The sequence below is a fragment of the Acipenser ruthenus genome, chromosome 1 (assembly GCF_902713425.1).
Source record: "Acipenser ruthenus chromosome 1, fAciRut3.2 maternal haplotype, whole genome shotgun sequence".
In the NCBI taxonomy this organism is placed as follows: domain Eukaryota; kingdom Metazoa; phylum Chordata; class Actinopteri; order Acipenseriformes; family Acipenseridae; genus Acipenser; species Acipenser ruthenus.
In genome coordinates, this window is record NC_081189.1 from 44,847,905 (window position 1) to 44,869,717 (window position 21,813).

Here is a 21,813-nt window from a genome sequence, read left to right on the forward strand (position 1 = left end):
AGGTAACCAGTTTAGACAAAGGCAGGTAGAGCGAAGGACTCATTTGGACTAATATCTATTATCTAGTCCTTTGAAGTAAATCAACAGGAATGCTCTGGGGGAATATTAAGAGAGACAAACTTAATTAACAGCATCTTTAGACTCATCGGTACACAGACCTAGTTTTCAAGATTTAAAATGTCATTTTAGAAAGTACATTCAATTACAACTATGAATTTCTCCTACAATGCAGTCTACAGAAAGGGTAAATCAAAGGCAGGTTATCAATTTGTCCACTGAAAATAGATCTTTATCTACACACTAATGCAATGGTAAAACATTGAGAACAGGGAATAAAAAGTGATTTAACCTCACTTTGGGTACAGACATATTCTCCCTACAAGAGTGTTGTTTCTTAGGAAGGTGTTTTAATATTAGCAAAACCCTACTTACTTTCAACTTCCTTTATCTTCCTCTCCCAAGGGATACAGGCAGTCTTAAAATTGTCAAAATCTCTTTGAAACTTGATCCATTTCTATTAAAAGAAAAGAAGAATTGTAGCATAATAGTGTTATTATAGAATGAGTCTTAACTATACTGTATATTAGAAAATGGAGTGGAGATGTCCTTTAACCTGGCTGGTAAATAGGTCCTTAAACTCTGATAAAGGACCTTGATTGTTGTCGTTCAAACTATGTTTAATCTCTGTTCCAAATCAATCCGCCGGAAAACACGTAAATACAGTATTCATGTATGTAACTTTTTTGTGTTTGATGTTGTCTGTCTGCTTCCTTGCTGTCCTATACGTTCAATGTATCTATTTAAATTTAGTAAAGCAAATAAAGTTTTAAAAAAAATGAAAATAGTGTTTGCTGTCAGCAGCAATGCAGTAACCAATAGCAACTAGTCTCTGGTTTGAATGACAACTTAAAGAAATAAAACAACTGGATGTAGTCTGATTACTTTCAGCAAGGTCATTTGAGAATATCACAGTAACAACACAAGAATTGCGTTGCTCTGCTGCTCTTGTATCTGTATCTCACCACACTGTCACACGTACAGCAATCACAACAAGCTATTATTATTATTAGTTATTATCAATACTTGCCTTCGCTTGAAACATCTTCTAAACACCAGATGTCACTCACGCATTTCCTCTATAGAGCAGTGTTTTTCCGACAAATGTGACACTCTTTTGGCATGTTCCGTTTCTTTGGCAATGATTTGATGTTGTACGCACCAAATAAACCAAAAGAACACGGACAACAGCAGAACCACATGATGTAAAGTATTCTCCATGTTGGCCATGATGGAAAACATTTTTCCAGAGAGAACTTCCGCTCTAGTAATCAGCAAGTGAGCCCATGTGCGTTTGGAAAAGTGCAACGTGATAAAAATAGAACTTTGAGAATTTTAATGCACTTTAAAAGAAGTTTGCTTGAACTTTGTCTTGTATGAAACAAACCGAAGCAAACCTGAAAAAAATTAGTTAATTTGCAAGTGAACCATGACTCGAATCACTTGCAAGTGAACGAGGTGTGAAAGTGCCTTTACACAAATGAATGGATCTGCACTCAAATTAAAATTTAAAAATACAAAGTTAGCTGCACTTCTACAAACAGTTCACAAACCATGTTCACTTTTCTGTATGAGGTACCTGAACTAAAGAACAGCTTCAGTAAGTAGAAGATTTTTTTTCATATTGAGGTATTATTTAGGCTGTTGGAAATACCCCCAACGTGACATAGTCCACCGCTTGGATAACGAAGCCTGAAGGCAAATGAAAACCGCATTACTCTTGGAATATTGAGGAAAATGTGTGTATTCATTAGCAACAAAAACTAGGGCTGCATAAAATCACGACAAAAAGAAACAAAAACTTCGGCTTGTGACATTTAATGGCACGAGGTGGGCCTTACCAGATGGTAAAGCCCTCTTCTTCGGGTTCTATTGCTTAATAAGAAATGCGGTGTGATCAGAAATGACTTGCCTTCATCATCATTATTTTAATAAGAAATGCGGTGTGATCAGAAATGACTTGCCTTCATCATCATTATTTTAATAAGAAATGCGATGTGATCAGAAATGACTTGCCTTCATCATCATTATCTTATAGGCATACAGTCGTCTTCCTTTTCCTTTGCCCAAAGCCCCTTCAAATTTTTCCACAAAAACTTGAGCTTCTCTAAAGGGAAGATTGTGTAGAGAAAAAGGATCTTCAATAAAGGAACCAGTGAACAGAACACAATTTGTACTTACAATATATACTAGACCATTTACTACACACACAACCTGCTGAACAGGAGCAACCAACAAACAAGCCAGGTATGAGGTGTCCATTTTTGTTCACAGTCAAATCATCCAAAAACCAGATCGCACCCCAAGCTTTTCACAAAAATAAAACAAAATGCAACATAAAAATCATATAAAGCAAACATAGAATGACATTTTTAAATTGGGAAATTTATACAAAAAATACATTAAATAAATATTTGCAATCGTAGTTGTCAAGGCTCAGCCATTACCATAGACACAGTCTAAAGAGAAATGGAAGCTGTCTAGCACTTGTGCAAATGTATCATTTGGAGCGAATTAAAATTGTGATGGAAGAGAAGAGACGTTTGTTTCTAAAATGCCTAAACCGCGCATAACAATAAAACAATGCTGCAAAGAATTTGAGTATGAGGGGATGCATGATACCGTCGAAAGATACCGTTGTTAAGCATTATCTGTTTATTCCGTTTGGGGAAAATATGGCTTGCTTGCTTGCATTTTGTATTAGTATGCTTTCATACTATTTTGAAAGCATCACGTGGTGCAAACTTTGCAGTGGAGCAAATGCTGCTTTGATTTTGAATGAATTTGAATGAATGAATGAATCTGCTTTGCTTAGTGTTTAAATACTGAGAAACCCCATGCTTGTTGTATACTGGAACTCTGCTTCAGTGCAATGAGATTGAAATACAATTCATATTGTTTTTTTAATGGGTACATTGCTGTATGTGCAATTATTATGACATCTCCACAATAGTAGAGCAATATATATATATAATTGATCTTATTATATTTTTATAGAGGGCATGGGTAGTTATTACTGTAAATAGGCAGTTAATTAAAAAGAGTGGGGAACTGTATGTTATGTTACCATTACTGCCGCTAATGAGAAATTATGGTAACTAAATTATTTTTCTGTGCTAGGTCTGTTTGTCAAAATATTTTTAAAAAAATGTATAATGTCTAATAAAAAATATGTATATAGTTAAAACATGAGATTTACTTTGTTTTATTTATCTATTTGAGTTATTTTATTAATGTGTATCTGTAATAAAAACGAAATAAAACAATATTTTTACCGGATAAAACTAAATAAAACTAAATTTGTGAGAAATATATATATATATATATATATATATATATATATATAAAATAAAAATAATTTCACGGGGCTCTACACCCAACTCACCCTAGGGCAGAATAAGTTGGAATAAAGTTATTAATAAAGTTGGCCACAGTGCAATCAGAAATAAAACCCACATTTTTAATGATTATTTTCTTCTGCCATGAACGCACTTTGACAATGAAACGATTGTACAATACAGCAGATGTTTCCAATTGTTTCCAGATGATTACTGCAGTCATTTGTCCAATTTGACTTTCGGCCAGTGTAACTTTTAATTTGATATTAGCTAAGCTGGTTTTTGAGATTTGACCAGTCAATAGTCATAAAACAGAACATTTGATCACCAAAAAGCCGGTGGCTTGTCAGCAGTCTGATTTTGTATCCAATGTAACAATCGGTACATTTTCACAGAAAGGCCCATCTCTACACTGGAATATTAATTATCGCCTGCTAAGAAATAAATAATAATAATAACAATAGTAATCTCTTTGGAAATGAGTTTCGGTCAGTGAAAATTACTTTACTTTATTCTAACAGTAGATTGTGATAAATTGAATGAACATGTATTTCCATTCATAAATCGCAAGTATATAACTATCACTTTTAGATGGTTTACAAACTGCACTTTTTTTAATTACTAGGCCTACAAGAACCACAAGCAATAAAGTGTTACATTCAAACAGTAATTTCCTGTAAACGAATAGATGCAATTCACCACACATTCTGACTGTATTACTTTAGTGCCGCCAGTCTCCTCTTCATGCGCCAGGGTTTATTCCTCATGTTGGACACAAGTTTCTTCTTTTCTTCGACTTCCTCCATTAGCTTGGTCAATTCTCCCTCAGACATAGAGTCTTCATCTGAGGAGGAGGAAGTGGAGGAGCTGCAACCAAGGAGATAAAACAGCCTGGTAACAGTATCTCAAACTTTAGACAATTAAGGATAAGCAATCATGAAGTCATGGTTGTTATATTATCCATACCATCGTCAATTTAAATGCCTCAGTGACAAACTTCACAAGAAAAAAATGGGCTAATGGGCTGGTATAGAAGTTACTAGTTTGCTCACATTTAGGTTTCCAGAACCATAAAGATCCAACTCCAAACCCAGGTCACATACAAGAACTTTCAATGGAGGCATGTCTCCTACCGTACATACCTACTTTCTTTCTTTTTTTTCTTCTTTTTATCCTTGCTGTCATCTTTATCTTTATCCTTCCCTTTACCCTTTTTATCAGTTTGTTTCTCTTTATTATTCGGCTCCTCTTTCTGCTTTTGGTTCCCACCCTTTTTGTTGGTCTTCCTGTTTGGCTGCTCATCCTCACTCTCTTCATCGCTGTCTTGCGCTTTAGCCAGCTTTTTCCTGTTCCCTCGTCTTGGTTTAGGGGCTTCGTCCTCTTCTTCCTCCTCACTGTCATCTTCAACTGCAGTCATTCTACCATTTCGAGCCTGAGGTTGGGACCTGTTGTTATTTCTGTTATTCCTGGCACCTGCAGGGGAGGGTTTATTGTTTTGTTGTCTTCTGTTTGTTTTTCCATGTCTCCCTGCATCATCTGTGTAGGAATAAAACCAATGAAAAAAAGGAAAGTATATCAAATAGACAAAATAAATACTGGGTAAAGGTTATATAATTACTATGTTCACTGGCTAAAACACTGAAACATTGTGCAACAATGCAACACTGATATGCTTCCCCACAATCAGGCTCGAGGAGCCTTTTCAGAAGCATGATTTCTGGAATTATCGAAGCAGAAACCACAAACTGAGAGTCGTACAGGACACCCATAATAGGATATATAAGAGGTAAGAAATTAAACAGTGGGGAAATATAGATGATATAAAGAATGCCTTTAAAGGAGAAAGACTGGAAACTGATGAAGTGTTACTGTAAGCCAAATTAGACAACTGTGGGAAAAACTGCTTTGGACATGGAATACCTTTGTAAGTCAACAGCAGGTTTAGTAGTTTGTGCACTTGAAGCATAATTCAACATTATTTTGCTTATTTACTTCATTTTAGTTGACAATTAGATTGTAAATGTATCTGAGTAAGCTGCAAATGACACCAGTCATGTGTTGAAAGGAAATAACCTGAAAAATAATACACTGCTCTTGATACTTGATATTTTTATATAATTGATGTATATCTTTAATTTGGAAGTAAAATGTAGAAAAGCATGTTAAACTACAGGTAATTATGAATGGCTGGGAATGGAAATAACATGCAAATGTACAGTGAATTGATAAAGTTTTACATATTTATTTAATAATCACCCCCAAAAAGCTTTGCATTTATTTACCATCACTGTCGATCTTCACCTGCCCATCAATCTCAATTCCCACTGTAAAAAAAAACAAAACAATTACATTAAAAATAGGTTATCTTACTGATGTTTTCAATTTTGTTTTAATGTAGCAAATTATTAAACAATTTTTGCTTTGGATTTTAAAACTTGCAATTAAATTAGATATTGCTCCTAGAAAATACATTTCAGAGGTAACTGATTGTGAAAGAAAATATAGATAAACTCATCGTAAGGGCATTCTTGAACCTTAAATAATATTGTGCTAACTACATAAGCAATAAATCTATTTAAAAATGTTACGGTTCTTTTGAAAAATAAACACAAGCTACACCTAAGGATATTAAAATGATAAACACCAAAACAATACATGTTGTATCTGTTAATAAAATACATTTAACATTTAGCACCTGTGGTCTTTTTTGAAATATAAGTATAGAACTTAGAATAATGTTTATATATTTATAGTAAAAAAAATTACTCATCATTACATGTAATAAAGATTATGCATTTTTTAAATCAGTAGATGCAGGTTTGGATGCATGTATCCTTGTGTAAAGTAAATAATTGACTGTACTTACCATCTTCCATTTTGATTTCTAACTGAGTTTTGTTGTGTCTTGGCATATTTGATCAACTTTGAGATAGAAAAGTCTGTTTGTTTTAGTCTCTATTCACTATGGCTTTCAAGCACTGACAAATAACCACCTTTGGTACAGGACAAAATGAGTCTGTTGTATGATCTGCTGTGTTACTGTTGCAGCCCACCTGTCTCCATGACAACTGCAAATGATATTCCAGAACAGATGACGCCCTAAGAGGGTGAAGTTAAAGACTAAAAACAGTACATAATACACAATCCAAATAAACATATATACATGTTTTGGTCAGTCACTATGCATCTGGTTTGTTGTCAATCTACTCCAAGAACAGAAAATAAGCTAGTAAAATACTTACTCAAACAGGTAGTCTGACTCCAAGGATGAAAGTACAGCATGTTCAGTTATCTTCAGGTACTTCGCAGTGGATTGGAATATCAGGTTAATTTCTAGAACCTTTGCGACTAGCACACGTTGTTGTTTTTAGTTCTAAGGACCATTGTTTCAAAATTAGGTTAATCAACAATGTTTTTTTAATGCATCTCAAAAACTCAAACTTCCTTCTGTCACTTTATTTTTATATTTGCATTCCAATTAAAAAAATATCTCTGGTCTTAGAAGATGCATCAGTTTTTTTCAATGATTCTTTGTTGTCATTTTAATCATGAAATGTTTTTCATGTTATGAGTGAAAATGCTGCATTCACACTCTCAAAGATCAGTTTGAAATGGACAAATCTGTGTTCGCTCTATTTATTTTACTACACAGAGAATCCACTTAAACTGAAACATAACAATCAACATAAGTGCATGGTTAATGTTCTGTCAACGTAAATGTTTGGGTCAAAAGTAGAAGTGAAAGCCCATCAAACTGAGTCATTCATTCCCAGGGTGTTATAACATGCCCCCCCTGAAAAATAAACTTGCTGTTTAAAAGATCCACCATAATTGTTTTCATGCAAAGCACAGCAACAAAAAGATACCACAATGCTAATTTAACCATAACAAAATATTTCTGGGGAAAATGACTGTGTTTACATTGATCTTGACACTTCTCTGCTTTAAATAATGGTTTGGTGACTTGACACCAAACATTATACCATTGAGTAAGAAGTTTAAAAATTGATGAGGATTTAAGTTACCTTTTGTATAACTTCTAGCCTGTTTAAGGCCAAATACAGTCTAAGCTTATGTATCTTCCTAAGATTCATTCAATTCACCCAAGGCTGATCCTTGTTTAAAATTGATTGCCATAGTTACCATATACTCAGACAGGTGACAATATAATGACACCATTACATGTTGGTTGGCCTAGGTCACAAGATTGAATAACAAAAAGGAATCCCTTATGGGAAAAAACATATATTTTTATTTTTTATATATATATTTGAAATATATGGGATATATTTAAAATATATTTTAGTCTGTAATCTATATATTTATTTTATATGTTGAAAATATATGGTGCACTATATATTTTCATTAGTCTGTAATCCATATAAAATAAATATATGGTTTACAGACTAAAATATATTTTAAATATATAAAAAGGGGCCAATTTCTATATATGAAAAATATAAGGATCATACTTTTCTACCATATATTACAAATATATGTTTGTTCCATAAAAGATACAAGTGCATCTTCCCAGCACTCAGACTCAAAACTGGGTTACTTATAATGAAAACAGATACTTTGGAAAAATGCCCAATACTGGTAGTCAGAAAACTCCTGATTAATTACATGGGACTCATATTACAGAAAATAAATACTTAATGTTTACTATACATAGATTTCACATAGCTCATTAACTATTAATTGAACCAACTGGGCTCAACATCCTGCACTATACAAATCGAAATACTATACCTAAAGAATTGTTTGTTGTTTATTGTTTTCCCTATAAATGCATTTTCCAAACTATGCACCATTTAAAAGGTAAGAATCCCTCATACTTTTCAAACAATGAGTATATGTATGTATTGTTCTAATACAGCTAAAGAAAATGTTATTGAGGATAAATTGTTTAATGTGTGTGCATAAACAAAATGTTCACATACTAGTAGTAGTCCTTATATAACAATGTTATAGAACGCAATTCATTTCTGTCAAATCAAAGACAAAAAATCCTCCTTAGTAAAGTGACCATACTCTTTTTAATATATATCTTTATTTATACAAGACATTGTACATTATAACTTTATCAGGTGCTACATAAGAGATTTAAAATGCTATATTGCAAGTATATAGTGTTGAAGAAGCCCAATGTAAGGAGCCCAATGTAAATAATATATGACTGAAGTAAATAAAGGAATTAGAATGCAACTATCATTCTGGAACTTCGCTGTATTTGTTTTAGTCTTCATGGCACAGTATCCACAAAAGTGATGATTGTCATGACTGCTTATTACGGGATTGAATTACAAATAAACACTGGAGACACTTTGCAGTGGGATAGTGGAAACTAACTTAAAACAGTTTCAAATACTTCTGAATACTTTAAAATGCTCAGAGAAATGTATTTAATTCTTTACACTGTAGATAGGAACCATACATATGCACAGGCATACATACAGATTATGAGTCATAACACTGGCTGTTGAGATATAACAAAGATTGATTCATTGTGCTTGTTTCGTCACAAAAACAAGAACAAATATTATAAAAAATGTGTTCAGTAAAAAGTCTTACATAAAAAACAAATACTGACCCAATAAGGAAATCTTTCAGCAGTCTTTAGAAATAAGCACAATTCAACTCTCTAAAGGTGCACTGTGAGGCTGGTGCTTCAAGGCAGATATATACAGTATTGCACCCCCAAGTGGGCACAATGTCGTTTTTCATTACAGCATTTCCTTCTGATGAATCAAATACTGGAAGTTACTCAATTTTCAGTAATTTCAATGATTCCCTGAACTGTTCTGTGGTCATATCTCGACATTGACCAATTTGTGAAATGCCACAACCTGGCTCGGTGTCCATACGTACTTTACAAGTTGTTTATCTGTAAGGATTTTGACCCCTTGGCATCCTTGGTCCAGGGTGACGTGGGTTGCCAGGTAGATACCCAGGCATTCCGGGTCCTCTCGGCCCAGGGGGGCGAGTCACAGCTATCCGGGGAGGAGGCGGGCCTCCTGGGCGCATTCCTCTCCCACTGGGGGGGTACAGGTGTCCATCATTCTGCCCAGGCTGGTTCCTCTCTGATTCTCTGCCCCCGGCTCTTCCAACTGCTTGAATAGATAGGGGGTTTACAGATGTATTTTCTATACATGGATTTTGTTCCACTTTCTTACAGCGAAAGCATTGGATGCTTAATAGATTTCATAAAGATACTGTTTGAATCCTTGTGCTATCATCACTCCTACCTTTTGTGCTGTTGTCTTGTTTGAGTTGACTGCTCTTAGCTTCTTGTAAATCAAGTGCCGTCTTTTCTGCTACCTTTTTGTTCTTCTTTTTACTCTCCTCTTTTTGCTAGGAAAAAGGTAAAATATTATAAGAATCTGAGGAAGATGGCAGTGTAGCTAACTACTAATAATATTCATAATAAACTGCATCAATGCATTGTGGAATCTGAATGCCAAGTATGGAATGACATTAATATGCAATAAAGAAATAATACACATCTTTGGTGCCAGTATGGAGTAGGACAGTCATTGCCTTTAGGATAATGCATTATGTTCAGATGGTAGAGTATCAGAACATTATTGGAGTTTCTGAAATAAAACAACCATCAGTAGCTGTGGGATGGTGTGGCGGAGTGTCCCGCCCCTATGTATTATTATTTGTATTTTTGTTTACGGCGCGGGTAAAAGCGCAGCGTCTTTTATTATATATTTAAAAACCTCGTGAGGATGCAGGTTTATATACTCTGGCCAAGGGATTAACTAGTTGTTAATTATCTTATTATCCCTCGGCCAGAGTCTGCACGCGTTTGGTAAGGATGCATGACTGTCAGCTAGTTAAATAATCAGTAGCTGATCAGCCATGCATCCTCACGGGGTTTTTAAATATATAATAAAAGACGCGGTGCTTTTACCCGCGCCGTAAACAAAAATACAAATAATAATACATAGGGGCGGGACACTCTGCCACACGTGGTCATCTGTGCTTCCTCATACACAGAGTCCTCAGCTCACAGGAGCACACTCACTGCCAGCATGCCACATGAAACGACACATTGGCAAAAATCCTAAGGCCCCTGTTCATACGCATATAATAGGGTCTAGCGTTTATCAGGGCTAGTTTAGTTTCTTACATTGTGTAAATTTATTCCAACATATCTTGGCACATTGTCCACATCCACCTTCACAGATAGGTGCTTTTCCCTAGAAGGTCTGCTAACATCCAACTCAAACTACTGAACTCTGAGAATATTGGGGTTTTAAAGATCAATGGCAATTCCAATTTCAAAATACAGTTTTTGCTCATTATGCTTACAATATTACATGAATATATAAAAAGCCATATTATTGAGTTGATCATATTAACTTGGATTGAAGTTTGAGCTTTTTATTTCAATATGTATTTAATAGAAAGGAGCAGAATGCATTGTATAACTTACATTTTGCAGTTTCTTCTTTAATTCAAGATTGGCAGTCTTGTATGACTTGGAGGTAGCATGCAGATAATAGATTGCTAAACTATAAGATATAATAAGAAAACATGGTTTACAATAGTACTGTAATTACAATTCAAGGTATGAAATACAACATGCACTTCCAGAACACAGCACATTGAGAATAAACCAATCTGTGAATAAGCTGTTGCAAAAAAAGTCTGAAAAAATCTAATGGTTAATATGTTTTTATAACAAACTTTAAACAGCAATTCTCAACAGTTCAGGTCAATTAGGCCCTGAGTTATGACAAATGTGGATCAACCTAAAAATGACAGCCAAAGGAATGTTGTCCATTTGAACCTTCTTGGTGTCCACAAAAGTATAGCCATGTTTTGAAGCTTCCCAACTACAAGGAAATCAAGACATTTAAAAATACCTAAAAGTACTCGTGACTATACACTTGAATTAACCTTGCTGCCTTTGTGCAAGATTGCAGTGCTGACCTACACTGCAATATGCATGTTGACCCACATTTTCATTGTTCATTTCTCACAAAAATAATTTAGTGTCCAATTATTATACCCCTGGCCCTCGCAGCAATTTGCCTGGGCGGAGTCTTGCAGTGCTGGCGATTGTCCTCCAGAGGCCGCTAGCTTGCCGACATTCAGTAAGTGCTGCCTCACAGAAGTAGTAGGACTGTCACCAGTACTTTATTTATATGAACAAAAATCATACTTGCAGGCAACAAATAGTTATCTGACAGTGTGACAGAAATACAATGAGTTCTGGTGATAAATCTTCCTCCCGACCTGTGAGGGCGCTAAAGAACGGGAGGAGAAGTATCTGGAAGGGCTGGCCTGACAGTTCGTTTCCGGGACCGGGAAGTGGGTCAGCCTGGAAGGAAGCGAGACTCTGTTGTAAGACCGTATTGATTTGACAGGTAAACAAGGGGCAGCTGCAAGTAAAAAGGCAGCTGCAACCGTTTACCTAGATATCATGCGGGATTACATATAGGGGCCAGGGTAACGCTGTTCTTTTCCTTCGTTTGGGTTAAACGGGAGAGAGAGAAGGACTGAGAGAGGAGCTCTCAATAACGAAAATAAAAGAGACGTGATACGTGTTTTTGGTGTTGTGTTTGTCTGTGTGGTAATTGTTTGTGTTTTACTTCACCAGACAGTTAGAGCACATCTCCGGAGCTGTCGCCGAGGGTCAGCACAATCCGGAGCACCACTGCACTAAACGTCACGGAAATACTTGTGTTTGCACTAAGCACCAGCACGACTGCACTCACCCAGGACTGGTGACCGTGTGTTCTTTTTGTTCGGGACTGTGCCCTGTTTTGTTATCCCCGTGCTTTACACATTGGTGTGTATAGCCGGGGGTTTATTAGTTAACGGTCACCAGACCTGGATTATAAATAAAACACCATTTTTCCACTGTATACCGTTGTCTGCCTGTTCACTCCTGCATCGCATCACCGCTACACCTGTTCCCCTTCACTAGCCACTTTGCCACACGTGGTGTCAGAAGTGGGATCATGGATCGCAACGCACTGGCGGAGCTGCTGCAGGCGCTGGAGAGCAGACGCGACGCAGAGGAGAGGAGGAGGGAGGAGCGCTACACGGCGCTCATTGAACGGGTAGGGCTGGCCGTTGCCGCAGCAACGACCCCTACCACAACACCGCTGATGTCGCCCCCGAAGGCACGGGCAATGAAGAGGTCGGCGGAGGATGACCCGGAGGCGTATTTGGTGGCGTTCGAGCGGCTGGCTACCGCGGCGGCTTGGCCGCGGGAGTTCTGGGCCAGCCAGTTGGGACCCTGCCTGATTGGGGAGGCTCAGGCAGCCTACCAAGCCATGAGCGACCATCACGCCACCGAGTATGACCTGGTCAAGCAGGCTATCCTCCGCCGGCTGAACATCACCACGGAGACCCACCGGGCGCGGTTTAGGGAGTACCGGAGAGCCCCGGAGACACGCCCCAGGGTGGTTGCAGAGCGGTTGTGCGACCACATGGTGCATTGGCTGACCCCCGGGAAGAAGACCGCCCAGCAGATGGGGGAAGCCATTGTGGTAGAGCAATTTTGCCATGTGGTCGGCGCCGAAACCCAGGCGTGGATACGGCGCCACAACCCCGACACCCTGGAGGAGGCGGTCAAATTGGCTGAAGACTTCGAAGACTCCCTGACTTCTGCCCGGATCGGGATCCTGTCGGCCCCTGCCCTTCGGAGCAGCCGACCTCTCCCTCCCTCTCCTCCAACACCACCACCACCACCCCCCCCCGCGTTCCAGGGACCCAGACCTCCTAGAACACCAACCCCATTGGGCCCCCTTGCCTCCCCCCCATGGAGACCAAGGTTGGCCCCCAGCTGGGGTAGAGGTGCTGCCCCTGCCCCGTTGCCATACCAGCAGCGGGACAGATTTATGACCTATGCCCCCTCTGTCCCTCCTATCTGTTTTAGGTGCCACCAGCCGGGACATCTGGCCAGGTCATGCCCCGCTGCCATGGAGTGTGACGTGGCCGCGTGCAATTGGGCACCTGAAACTGGTAAGCGTGGGGAAAATGGTCGGGAGGGGCCTTGTTTGATTAATGTTGTGTTAGGGAATGTGAAAACCCACGCATTAGTGGACACAGGGTGTGAGCAGACTTTGATTAGGACAGCTCTCCTGGGCGGTGTGTCGTGGCGGCCACGAGGTCAGGTGGCCATCTCCTGTATCCATGGAGATACGGCGGCATACCCCACATTAAAAGTATATTTATCGGTAGGACCGATAAAACGTCACCTTGTAGTCGGGGTGGCGGAAAGGTTGCCACACCCAGTTATTCTGGGTCGAGACTGGCCAAAATTCAAAGAATTGATGCAAATAATGGCAGTCTCAGCCACACACGTAAACGTGGCAGAGAAAAAAAAAAAGGAACGAATTGGTGATGTGTTTCCTTTTCACACTGAAATGTTTTCCCCTCTTTTCCGTCCTAGAAAAACAAATAAGGAGAGACGGACCGCGAAATGGGAGGGAGCATTTGTGAGACAAGGCTGGGGTCTGGTGGGAGAGTGCTGCAAGGGTAACAAACGCCAGTCGAAGGGAGTGGGAACGCAGTGTGACCGAGAGAGCGAGGTTACTGGACCGACCAGAGCAGAGGTTATTCCGGCCCCTCTCAATGTACCGGACCCGTGGTACTCAAGCGCGGACCTAGTGTGGGGCCAACATAATGACCCGTCACTGGTGCACGCTTGGGGGCAGGTCCGGTCCATTGAAGGTAAGGATGTTGACGGCGCTGGGGCGCTAGTATATCCACATTTCAGTATCAAGGGGCAATTACTATATAGGGTAAACCTAGCCGCGGGCACAGGACAGCCTGTAACACAATTGTTGGTTCCCCCGTCTTGTCGGACCGAGGTCATGAGGCTGGCGCATGATATCCCTTTTGCGGGGCACCTCGGAGCCGAGAAGACGAGGGAACGGATATTGGCTCGATTCTATTGGGTAGGTCTTCATACTGATGTGTCGAGATATGTAGCCACATGCCCAGACTGCCAGCGAGTAGCGCCGGGTCGAGTGCGCCCCGCTCCTTTGGTCCCACTGCCGATTATTTCCACTCCTTTTGAACGCATTGCAATGGACATAGTGGGCCCTTTGCTACCTTCTGACTCAGGGTATACGCATATATTAGTGGTGGTGGATTATGCAACGCGATACCCGGAGGCAGTTCCATTGAGGTCCACTAGTGCCGCTGCAATAGCCACCGAGTTAGCGCAGATTATGGCTAGAGTAGGGATCCCCAAGGAGATTTTGACCGATCACGGAACCAATTTTCTGTCCAATACGTTACAGCAGGTGTACAAAATATTGAAAATACGTCCCATCAGGACGTCCGTTTATCATCCACAATCGGACGGTCTGGTGGAACGTTTTAATCAGACCTTAAAGTCGATGCTGAGGCGATTTGTAACACAAGAGCAGAAACATTGGGCATCGCTTCTTCCCTACCTCCTTTTTGCAGTGAGAGAAGTGCCGCAGAGTTCAACGGGGTTCTCCCCTTTTGAGCTCCTGTACGGCCGGCAGCCTCGCGGCATTCTCGACCTGCTGAGAGAGGGGTGGGAGGAGCACAAAGGCTCGTCCAAAAATGTAGTGAAGTATGTGCTCCTACTAAGGGATCGCCTGGATTTGGTCGGTCGTTTGGCCCAAGACAACCTCAGATCGGCTCAGCACCGACAGCAGCAGCATTACAACAAAAATGCACGGATTCGAACCTTTCGACCAGGGGACAAGGTAATGCTGCTACTTCCCTCATCAGAATCAAAACTGTGTGCTAAATGGCAGGGGCCGTATGAGGTGATTCGGGCTATAGGGAAAGTAAATTATGAAATTAGACAGCCCGATCGCCGGAATGAACGTGAAATTTACCATGTTAATTTGTTAAAGCCCTGGCAGGCACGGGAGGTCTTATTTATAGCCCCAGGCAATATGGAGGATGATTTAGGTCCCTGTCCAGAGACCCCGAGCACAAGAGCGATTTCGATGGGGGAACAGTTGGTTCCGGATCAGCAAAGAGAGCTGCGTAAGCTTATTGAGGAGTTCAGCGATGTTTTTTCTGATGTGCCCGGCAGAACCAACTTAGTTGAATATGACATTATCTCTCCACCAGGTGTCACAGTGCGAGAGAGACCGTACCGGATCCCGGAAAGTCGACGAAGTGGCGTGCGCAAAGAGGTATGGGATATGCTCGAGCTTGGGGTAATTGAACCTTCCAGGAGCGAGTGGTGCAGCCCCATTGTCATAGTGGCTAAGAAAGACGGCACCAACCGCTTCTGCGTAGATTTCAGAAAGGTGAACGCTATTGCTAAGTTCGATGCGTATCCCATGCCTCGGGTCGACGAGCTTTTAGACAGACTGGGAAAAGCGAGGTTTATTTCCACTCTGGACCTGACGAAGGGATACTGGCAAATCCCTTTAACCCGCAGCTCCAGAGAGAAAACCGCATTTTCAACACCAGAAGGGCTGTTCCACTTTAAAACCATGCCATTTGGGCTACATGGTGCGCCCGCTGCCTTTCAGAGACTGATGGACCAGGTTTTACGCCCACATCATGAATATGCAGCAGCGTATATTGATGACGTGGTGATTTACAGCTCCACCTGGCGAGAGCATTTGGCTAGGGTTGCAGCCGTCCTTCAGTCTCTAAGGGCAGCCCGGCTGACAGCTAACTTGAGAAAATGTGCGTTTGCCAAAACAGAGACTCAATATTTGGGATTTGTAATGGGAAATGGAAGGGTGAAACCTGTGGTCACCAAAATCCAGGCTTTGGTTGATGCAGCGATCCCCAAAACCAAGACTCAGGTGAGGTCACTACTGGGCTTAGCCGGTTATTACCGCCGCTTCATCCCCGAGTACGCCACAGTGGTTAACCCGTTAGTCGACCTCACCAAAAAGAGTGCTCCAAATTTAATTAAATGGTCAGCTGAGTGTCAGGGGGCGTTTGATACGATTAAGCGTAAACTTTGCCAGGCCCCCACTCTTATTACCCCAGATTTCACCAAGAGATTCATCCTCCACACCGACGCCTCGGATGTAGGTTTGGGTGCAGTCTTGTCCCAAAAAGTAGCTGGAGTAGAACACCCGATATTGTACCTGAGCAAAAAAATGTTACCTCGGGAACGTAACTACTCCGTAGTCGAAAAAGAGTGTTTGGCCATTAAATGGGCTACTCACTCTTTACGATACTACCTGCTGGGACACTCATTTGATCTTGTCACAGACCACGCCCCACTCACGTGGTTAAGCACAATGAAGGACAGCAATGCCCGGATAACTCGGTGGTATCTGGCGTTGCAGCCCTTCATGTACCATATGGTACACCGTGCGGGGAAAGACCACCAAAATGCGGATTATTTTTCCCGGGAGGGGGGAGCAATGGGAAAGGTAGATTTAGCCGAGTGTTCCTTCGGCTCCACTCTGAGCGGTGGGATATGTGACAGAAATACAATGAGTTCTGGTGATAAATCTTCCTCCCGACCTGTGAGGGCGCTAAAGAACGGGAGGAGAAGTATCTGGAAGGGCTGGCCTGACAGTTCGTTTCCGGGACCGGGAAGTGGGTCAGCCTGGAAGGAAGCGAGACTCTGTTGTAAGACCGTATTGATTTGACAGGTAAACAAGGGGCAGCTGCAAGTAAAAAGGCAGCTGCAACCGTTTACCTAGATATCATGCGGGATTACATATAGGGGCCAGGGTAACGCTGTTCTTTTCCTTCGTTTGGGTTAAACGGGAGAGAGAGAAGGACTGAGAGAGGAGCTCTCAATAACGAAAATAAAAGAGACGTGATACGTGTTTTTGGTGTTGTGTTTGTCTGTGTGGTAATTGTTTGTGTTTTACTTCACCAGACAGTTAGAGCACATCTCCGGAGCTGTCGCCGAGGGTCAGCACAATCCGGAGCACCACTGCACTAAACGTCACGGAAATACTTGTGTTTGCACTAAGCACCAGCACGACTGCACTCACCCAGGACTGGTGACCGTGTGTTCTTTTTGTTCGGGACTGTGCCCTGTTTTGTTATCCCCGTGCTTTACACATTGGTGTGTATAGCCGGGGGTTTATTAGTTAACGGTCACCAGACCTGGATTATAAATAAAACACCATTTTTCCACTGTATACCGTTGTCTGCCTGTTCACTCCTGCATCGCATCACCGCTACACCTGTTCCCCTTCACTAGCCACTTTGCCACAGACAGGTATTTCAGCACACAAAGAACCTTTGTAGCACTTACACCATGAGCAGTATAAAAGAAAGAATTAGTCCGGGATTGGAGGCGTAGCCAAACACTTTTCCAAACCAGGCAGGGAAGTCATTATCCAGTGTCTCTTGGATAACATCAAACATCCTGTGTTTTCCACTGAAAACAAACAAAACAACTTCACAAAGTTTTCTTTTTTTGAAGTGAAAGCTGTTTCTTTTTATGTTGTTTTAGAACATGCTGCTGTTTAAACACATCACTAAAAATACAGTATAAATATGAAAATACAATACAAAAAGTATGCAGAAATTACAATTAATTAGGCTCAATTTTATTTTTTACGTTGTTATGAGTGAATTATTTGCACTATTCCACTTCAAATAGAATTTACTGTAAAACTACAGTGCCACAAAATAGCCAAGTAAAACGATTAATAGAAAAAGGAAATCTCAAGACACTTTTTTGCTAATCTCCAGTTCTGAATTCCATGCCACTACAATATTTCTCACACTCGCACTGCACTCTAGTGGACACATATCATATTGCACTGTGTGGGCTCAAATGTGTGCCTGTGGTCCACATACGCATCCCATCATGCGTGGGATATGTATCCATTGTGTCAGATAATTATTGTGAAATCTTAAAAAGTTTGAAGACCTGAAGTTTTGCCTGCCTTCCACCAATTAAATAACCTCTACAGCTAAAGTTAAAGAAATGCATTTAAAAATATACTTATATTATCAGTAAGTACTATTCTTTCAGTGAGACAACATTTTTTCATGATTCAGTCTGTGTCAGGGAGTGTTGAGTGCTGTGTAATTAAATAGTCATGCATTTGGTATTAAATCATTTCAAATAGGTTACCTAAAGGGGCCACAGTCAAAGGAGGGTGGGATCGAGACAATGGTATACACCGCAGGTAGCGTTGAAAGAAAGAGAATAACAAGCAGCATGGCTATATAGAAGTTATTGGATCCAGAGGCCTTGAACACCCTCGCGTGAGGAACATTACAGCACATTACTGCCCAGCACTGCAGATACATGGATACATGAAGACGAAGAACATTGATGGCTGGAAGGCACGGAGCGTAAAAGGCACCCATCCTAAAGGGAAAAGAAACAAAGGGGTAGTCCAAAACAAAACAGCATTTATTCTGTATGTAGTATGTCTGTGTATGATTATTATTAATTAGTCATTTAGCAGACACTTTTATCCAAAGCGACTTGAACTATGCATCACAACTGCTGCTGCAGAGTCACTTACAGTAGGACCTCTGTTTTACATCGCATCCGAAGGACGAGACATGTGTATAAATGCTGCCTGTTCAAAGCTGGGAAGTTATAGGATCTATTTTTTGTATCCTAATTCAACCAAGTTACAACAATAGAATTAATGTTAGATAAAGTTCAACCTTTTGTGTTGCTAATTCAAATAAACTAACAGATTTTAAAATCCAATGCACAATCCACAAGCTTACAGTTCAATATATATATATATATATATATATATATATATATATATATATATATATATATAGTAAATATGGACTGGAGAGGAGGGCTATAAAGTGATTGACCCGACAGGGGGCAATAATGCCCGAAGCCTCAGGCTGAGGGCATTGCACCCTGGAGGTAACAACAATCTTCTCAGGGGGCATTTCATTTTCCACTATTAGCTGAGTCTGCAGTACATAGTTAATATATGAGTCAGTCAAAATAATGAGAGAGGCAAGGTTGGATAATAAATATGACTTTATATACCAGTACTGTAAAGCCATACATATTTGCGAGCCTTTTATTATGTGTTTTTCGCACAGATATCTTATTGCTGTACATATAAGGAAGTAATATACTACTACCAGTGCAACAGGTCGCCAACATTTCTGGAGCAAAATAGGTTTTATGGGTGTGATTCAATATTTTGGTCGCAAATATTTATGGATTTATAGTATTTTGTTTAACTTTCGCGGATACTGCATAAGTAAATAACTAAACAACTTAAATAAATAACAAAAATGTTTTTGATGTTCATACCGCAAGTTTTTTACTTTCTTTTGTAGTATGTGTTGTAATTCATTTTCTGTTAAGTCACAGAATCGCCGTTCAGCAGTTTTTCATTCAGCCATTTTATCTTGTTGTTGGAGTGGAGGTGGAGGGCGTTCCTTTGAAAAGTGGCAGGACTGACAGTGATGTGAACCAATCACATGACAGATGGAGACTATCGTCCGGTGGTGTAAGGATGTGAGGGCAATAGTTCAATCTCTTTTTTCTCCTATGATGAGGTTTTAACCAATCACAGGCCAGAATATCCAACCATACATATATGTGTGTGTGTGTGTGTGTGTGAAACATGCTTCCTACCAAATCATTCCTTGGTTGAAGATCAGTCCCAGTACATTCCCACTGATATCGAATTCTGCATAGGATGGCTAAAACAAAAACAGTCTAAGTTAACAGACAGCTTTTAAAATGTAGCCCACTTCTATAACAGGGCAGAGACTGGGTGTGAACTGGCAAACATGTACTCTGTAATAGAGCATCTGGTAACACTTCAGATTACAGGGTGTACAGTATAACCATGTAATAACACTGTAGTAACTATGCCATGGCGTCACAATATAATTACATCAGGTTACAAAATGTTGCCCGCAAGGCCATTTACATGTAATTACACAGTAGTTAATGTTTAAGATAAGGAACGATTTGTAGTTACCTAGTTATTGTAGTATAATACCATGTCACGAGGTGTTTGTTTTGCACCTATTATTATTACCGGTATTATTATTATTATTTATTAATAATAATAATAATACTAATAATAATAATAATAATAATAATAATAATAATAATAATTTTCTTATTTAATGGTTAGAGTTTGTTTTAAAATGTCTTTTTTTCTAATAAACGTTTCTCCTTCCTCGTATGTCCCTTGAGACCACATTGTTATTTGGTCCCTTCTGAGTGAATAATATATTGGTAGAGACTGCCTGGCCAAATGCTTCTATTGCTATGGAAAACTCCTGCCACTATTTGAATGGGCTGCTTACCTGCCTGTCACCTCTGAGCACAGCTTTCTATGTATGTGTGGGTCATGTAAAAGACCCCATATGTAAACATTTGGGGAGCCATCTTTTACAGGTAAACCTTATAGTTCTGCATGGCGCTTGCTGCACACTTATATTCTTTTATTACATATGCTTTTATTTCATTAATAATTTAGATGGGCCAGCATTGTACAATCACTGCATTGAAATAGATACATGCCACTGAAAATAGAAATGTATTTGCAGTGGATAAGTAAAGGCACTAGCTACTTTATGGATTCTTTAACTCCTGTATTACATAGATCTGGGCAAAGATATCTAAGGTGTATTTTTGGATTGCAATGTTACCTTTCTAAAATATATAGGTTGATTTAAGTGCAGTATTTTAGGATGCTTGCAAGAGATTAATGATTGGTGATTGCTTCTATGATATACTGGCCACTATAGCTTGGACCCTAGTTCTCATAGGCTGATAGGAGCACTGTTGTATGTGGTCGTGTTGAAATTCGCACAGACTGTAATAGTTACTGGTTACTTTTGAATGTGTTTTATCTAGTTTTGTTTTATTATTATTATTTTTCTGAGATTATTGAGTGTTACGTTTTGTGAAGCACTGCGGTCACATGATAATTATTTAGACAATTACTGTTATTGTCTTGATTTATTTTAGTTTTATTTTTTATATAAATTTAGTAGTTGCCAATTATTTTTATTATTTTCTCCCAATTTAGAATGGCCAATTATTTTTTTAAGCTCACCTCACCGCTACCACCCCTGCAACTTGGGAGGGCGAAGACGAACACACACTGTCCTCCGAAGTGTGTGCCGTCAGCCGACCGCTTTTTTTTAACACTGCGGACTCACCATGGCCAGACTACAGGGGTCGCTGGTGCGTGGTGAACCATGGACACCCTGGCCAACCTAACCCTCCCTCCCCCCGGGCGACACTCAGCCAATTGTGCGCCGCCCCCTGGGAACTCCCGTCCATGGTCGGCTGTGGAATAGTCTGGACTCGAACTCGCGACGTCCAGACTACAGAGCGCATCCTGCACTCCATGTGGAGCGCCTTTACTGGATGCGCCACTCGGGAGCCCAATTTATTTTAGTTATTGATTTACTTTATTTGATATTACCTATTTAATCTATTTGCCTTGGTCTGTGTTAAACTAGGATTATTCTGAAACTTTTGATACAAGTAATTGTA

At 40.0% G+C, this 21,813-nt stretch overlaps 2 protein-coding genes across 2 annotated transcripts in view; both read right to left on the minus strand.

The window, feature by feature from the left end:
- The window catches only part of LOC117420506 (transmembrane channel-like protein 2-A), a 33,540-nt gene extending 27,136 nt beyond the window's left edge, over nt 1-6,404 (minus strand). The window contains exons 1-6 of the mRNA XM_059025635.1: nt 6,262-6,404; nt 5,678-5,719; nt 4,538-4,931; nt 4,116-4,262; nt 2,074-2,164; nt 433-514 (exon numbers count right to left, since the gene is read on the minus strand). Of these exons, the coding sequence (XP_058881618.1) occupies nt 433-514; nt 2,074-2,164; nt 4,116-4,262; nt 4,538-4,931; nt 5,678-5,719; nt 6,262-6,307 (802 nt within the window). The 5' untranslated portion in view covers nt 6,308-6,404. The remainder of the gene's footprint in view (nt 1-432; nt 515-2,073; nt 2,165-4,115; nt 4,263-4,537; nt 4,932-5,677; nt 5,720-6,261) is intronic.
- Nucleotides 6,405-17,594: 11,190 nt separating this feature from the next.
- tmc1 (transmembrane channel-like 1) overlaps nt 17,595-21,813 on the minus strand; it is a 36,249-nt gene continuing 32,030 nt past the window's right edge. The window contains exons 14-16 of the mRNA XM_034921917.2: nt 19,927-19,994; nt 18,430-18,669; nt 17,595-17,724 (exon numbers count right to left, since the gene is read on the minus strand). Of these exons, the coding sequence (XP_034777808.2) occupies nt 17,595-17,724; nt 18,430-18,669; nt 19,927-19,994 (438 nt within the window). The remainder of the gene's footprint in view (nt 17,725-18,429; nt 18,670-19,926; nt 19,995-21,813) is intronic.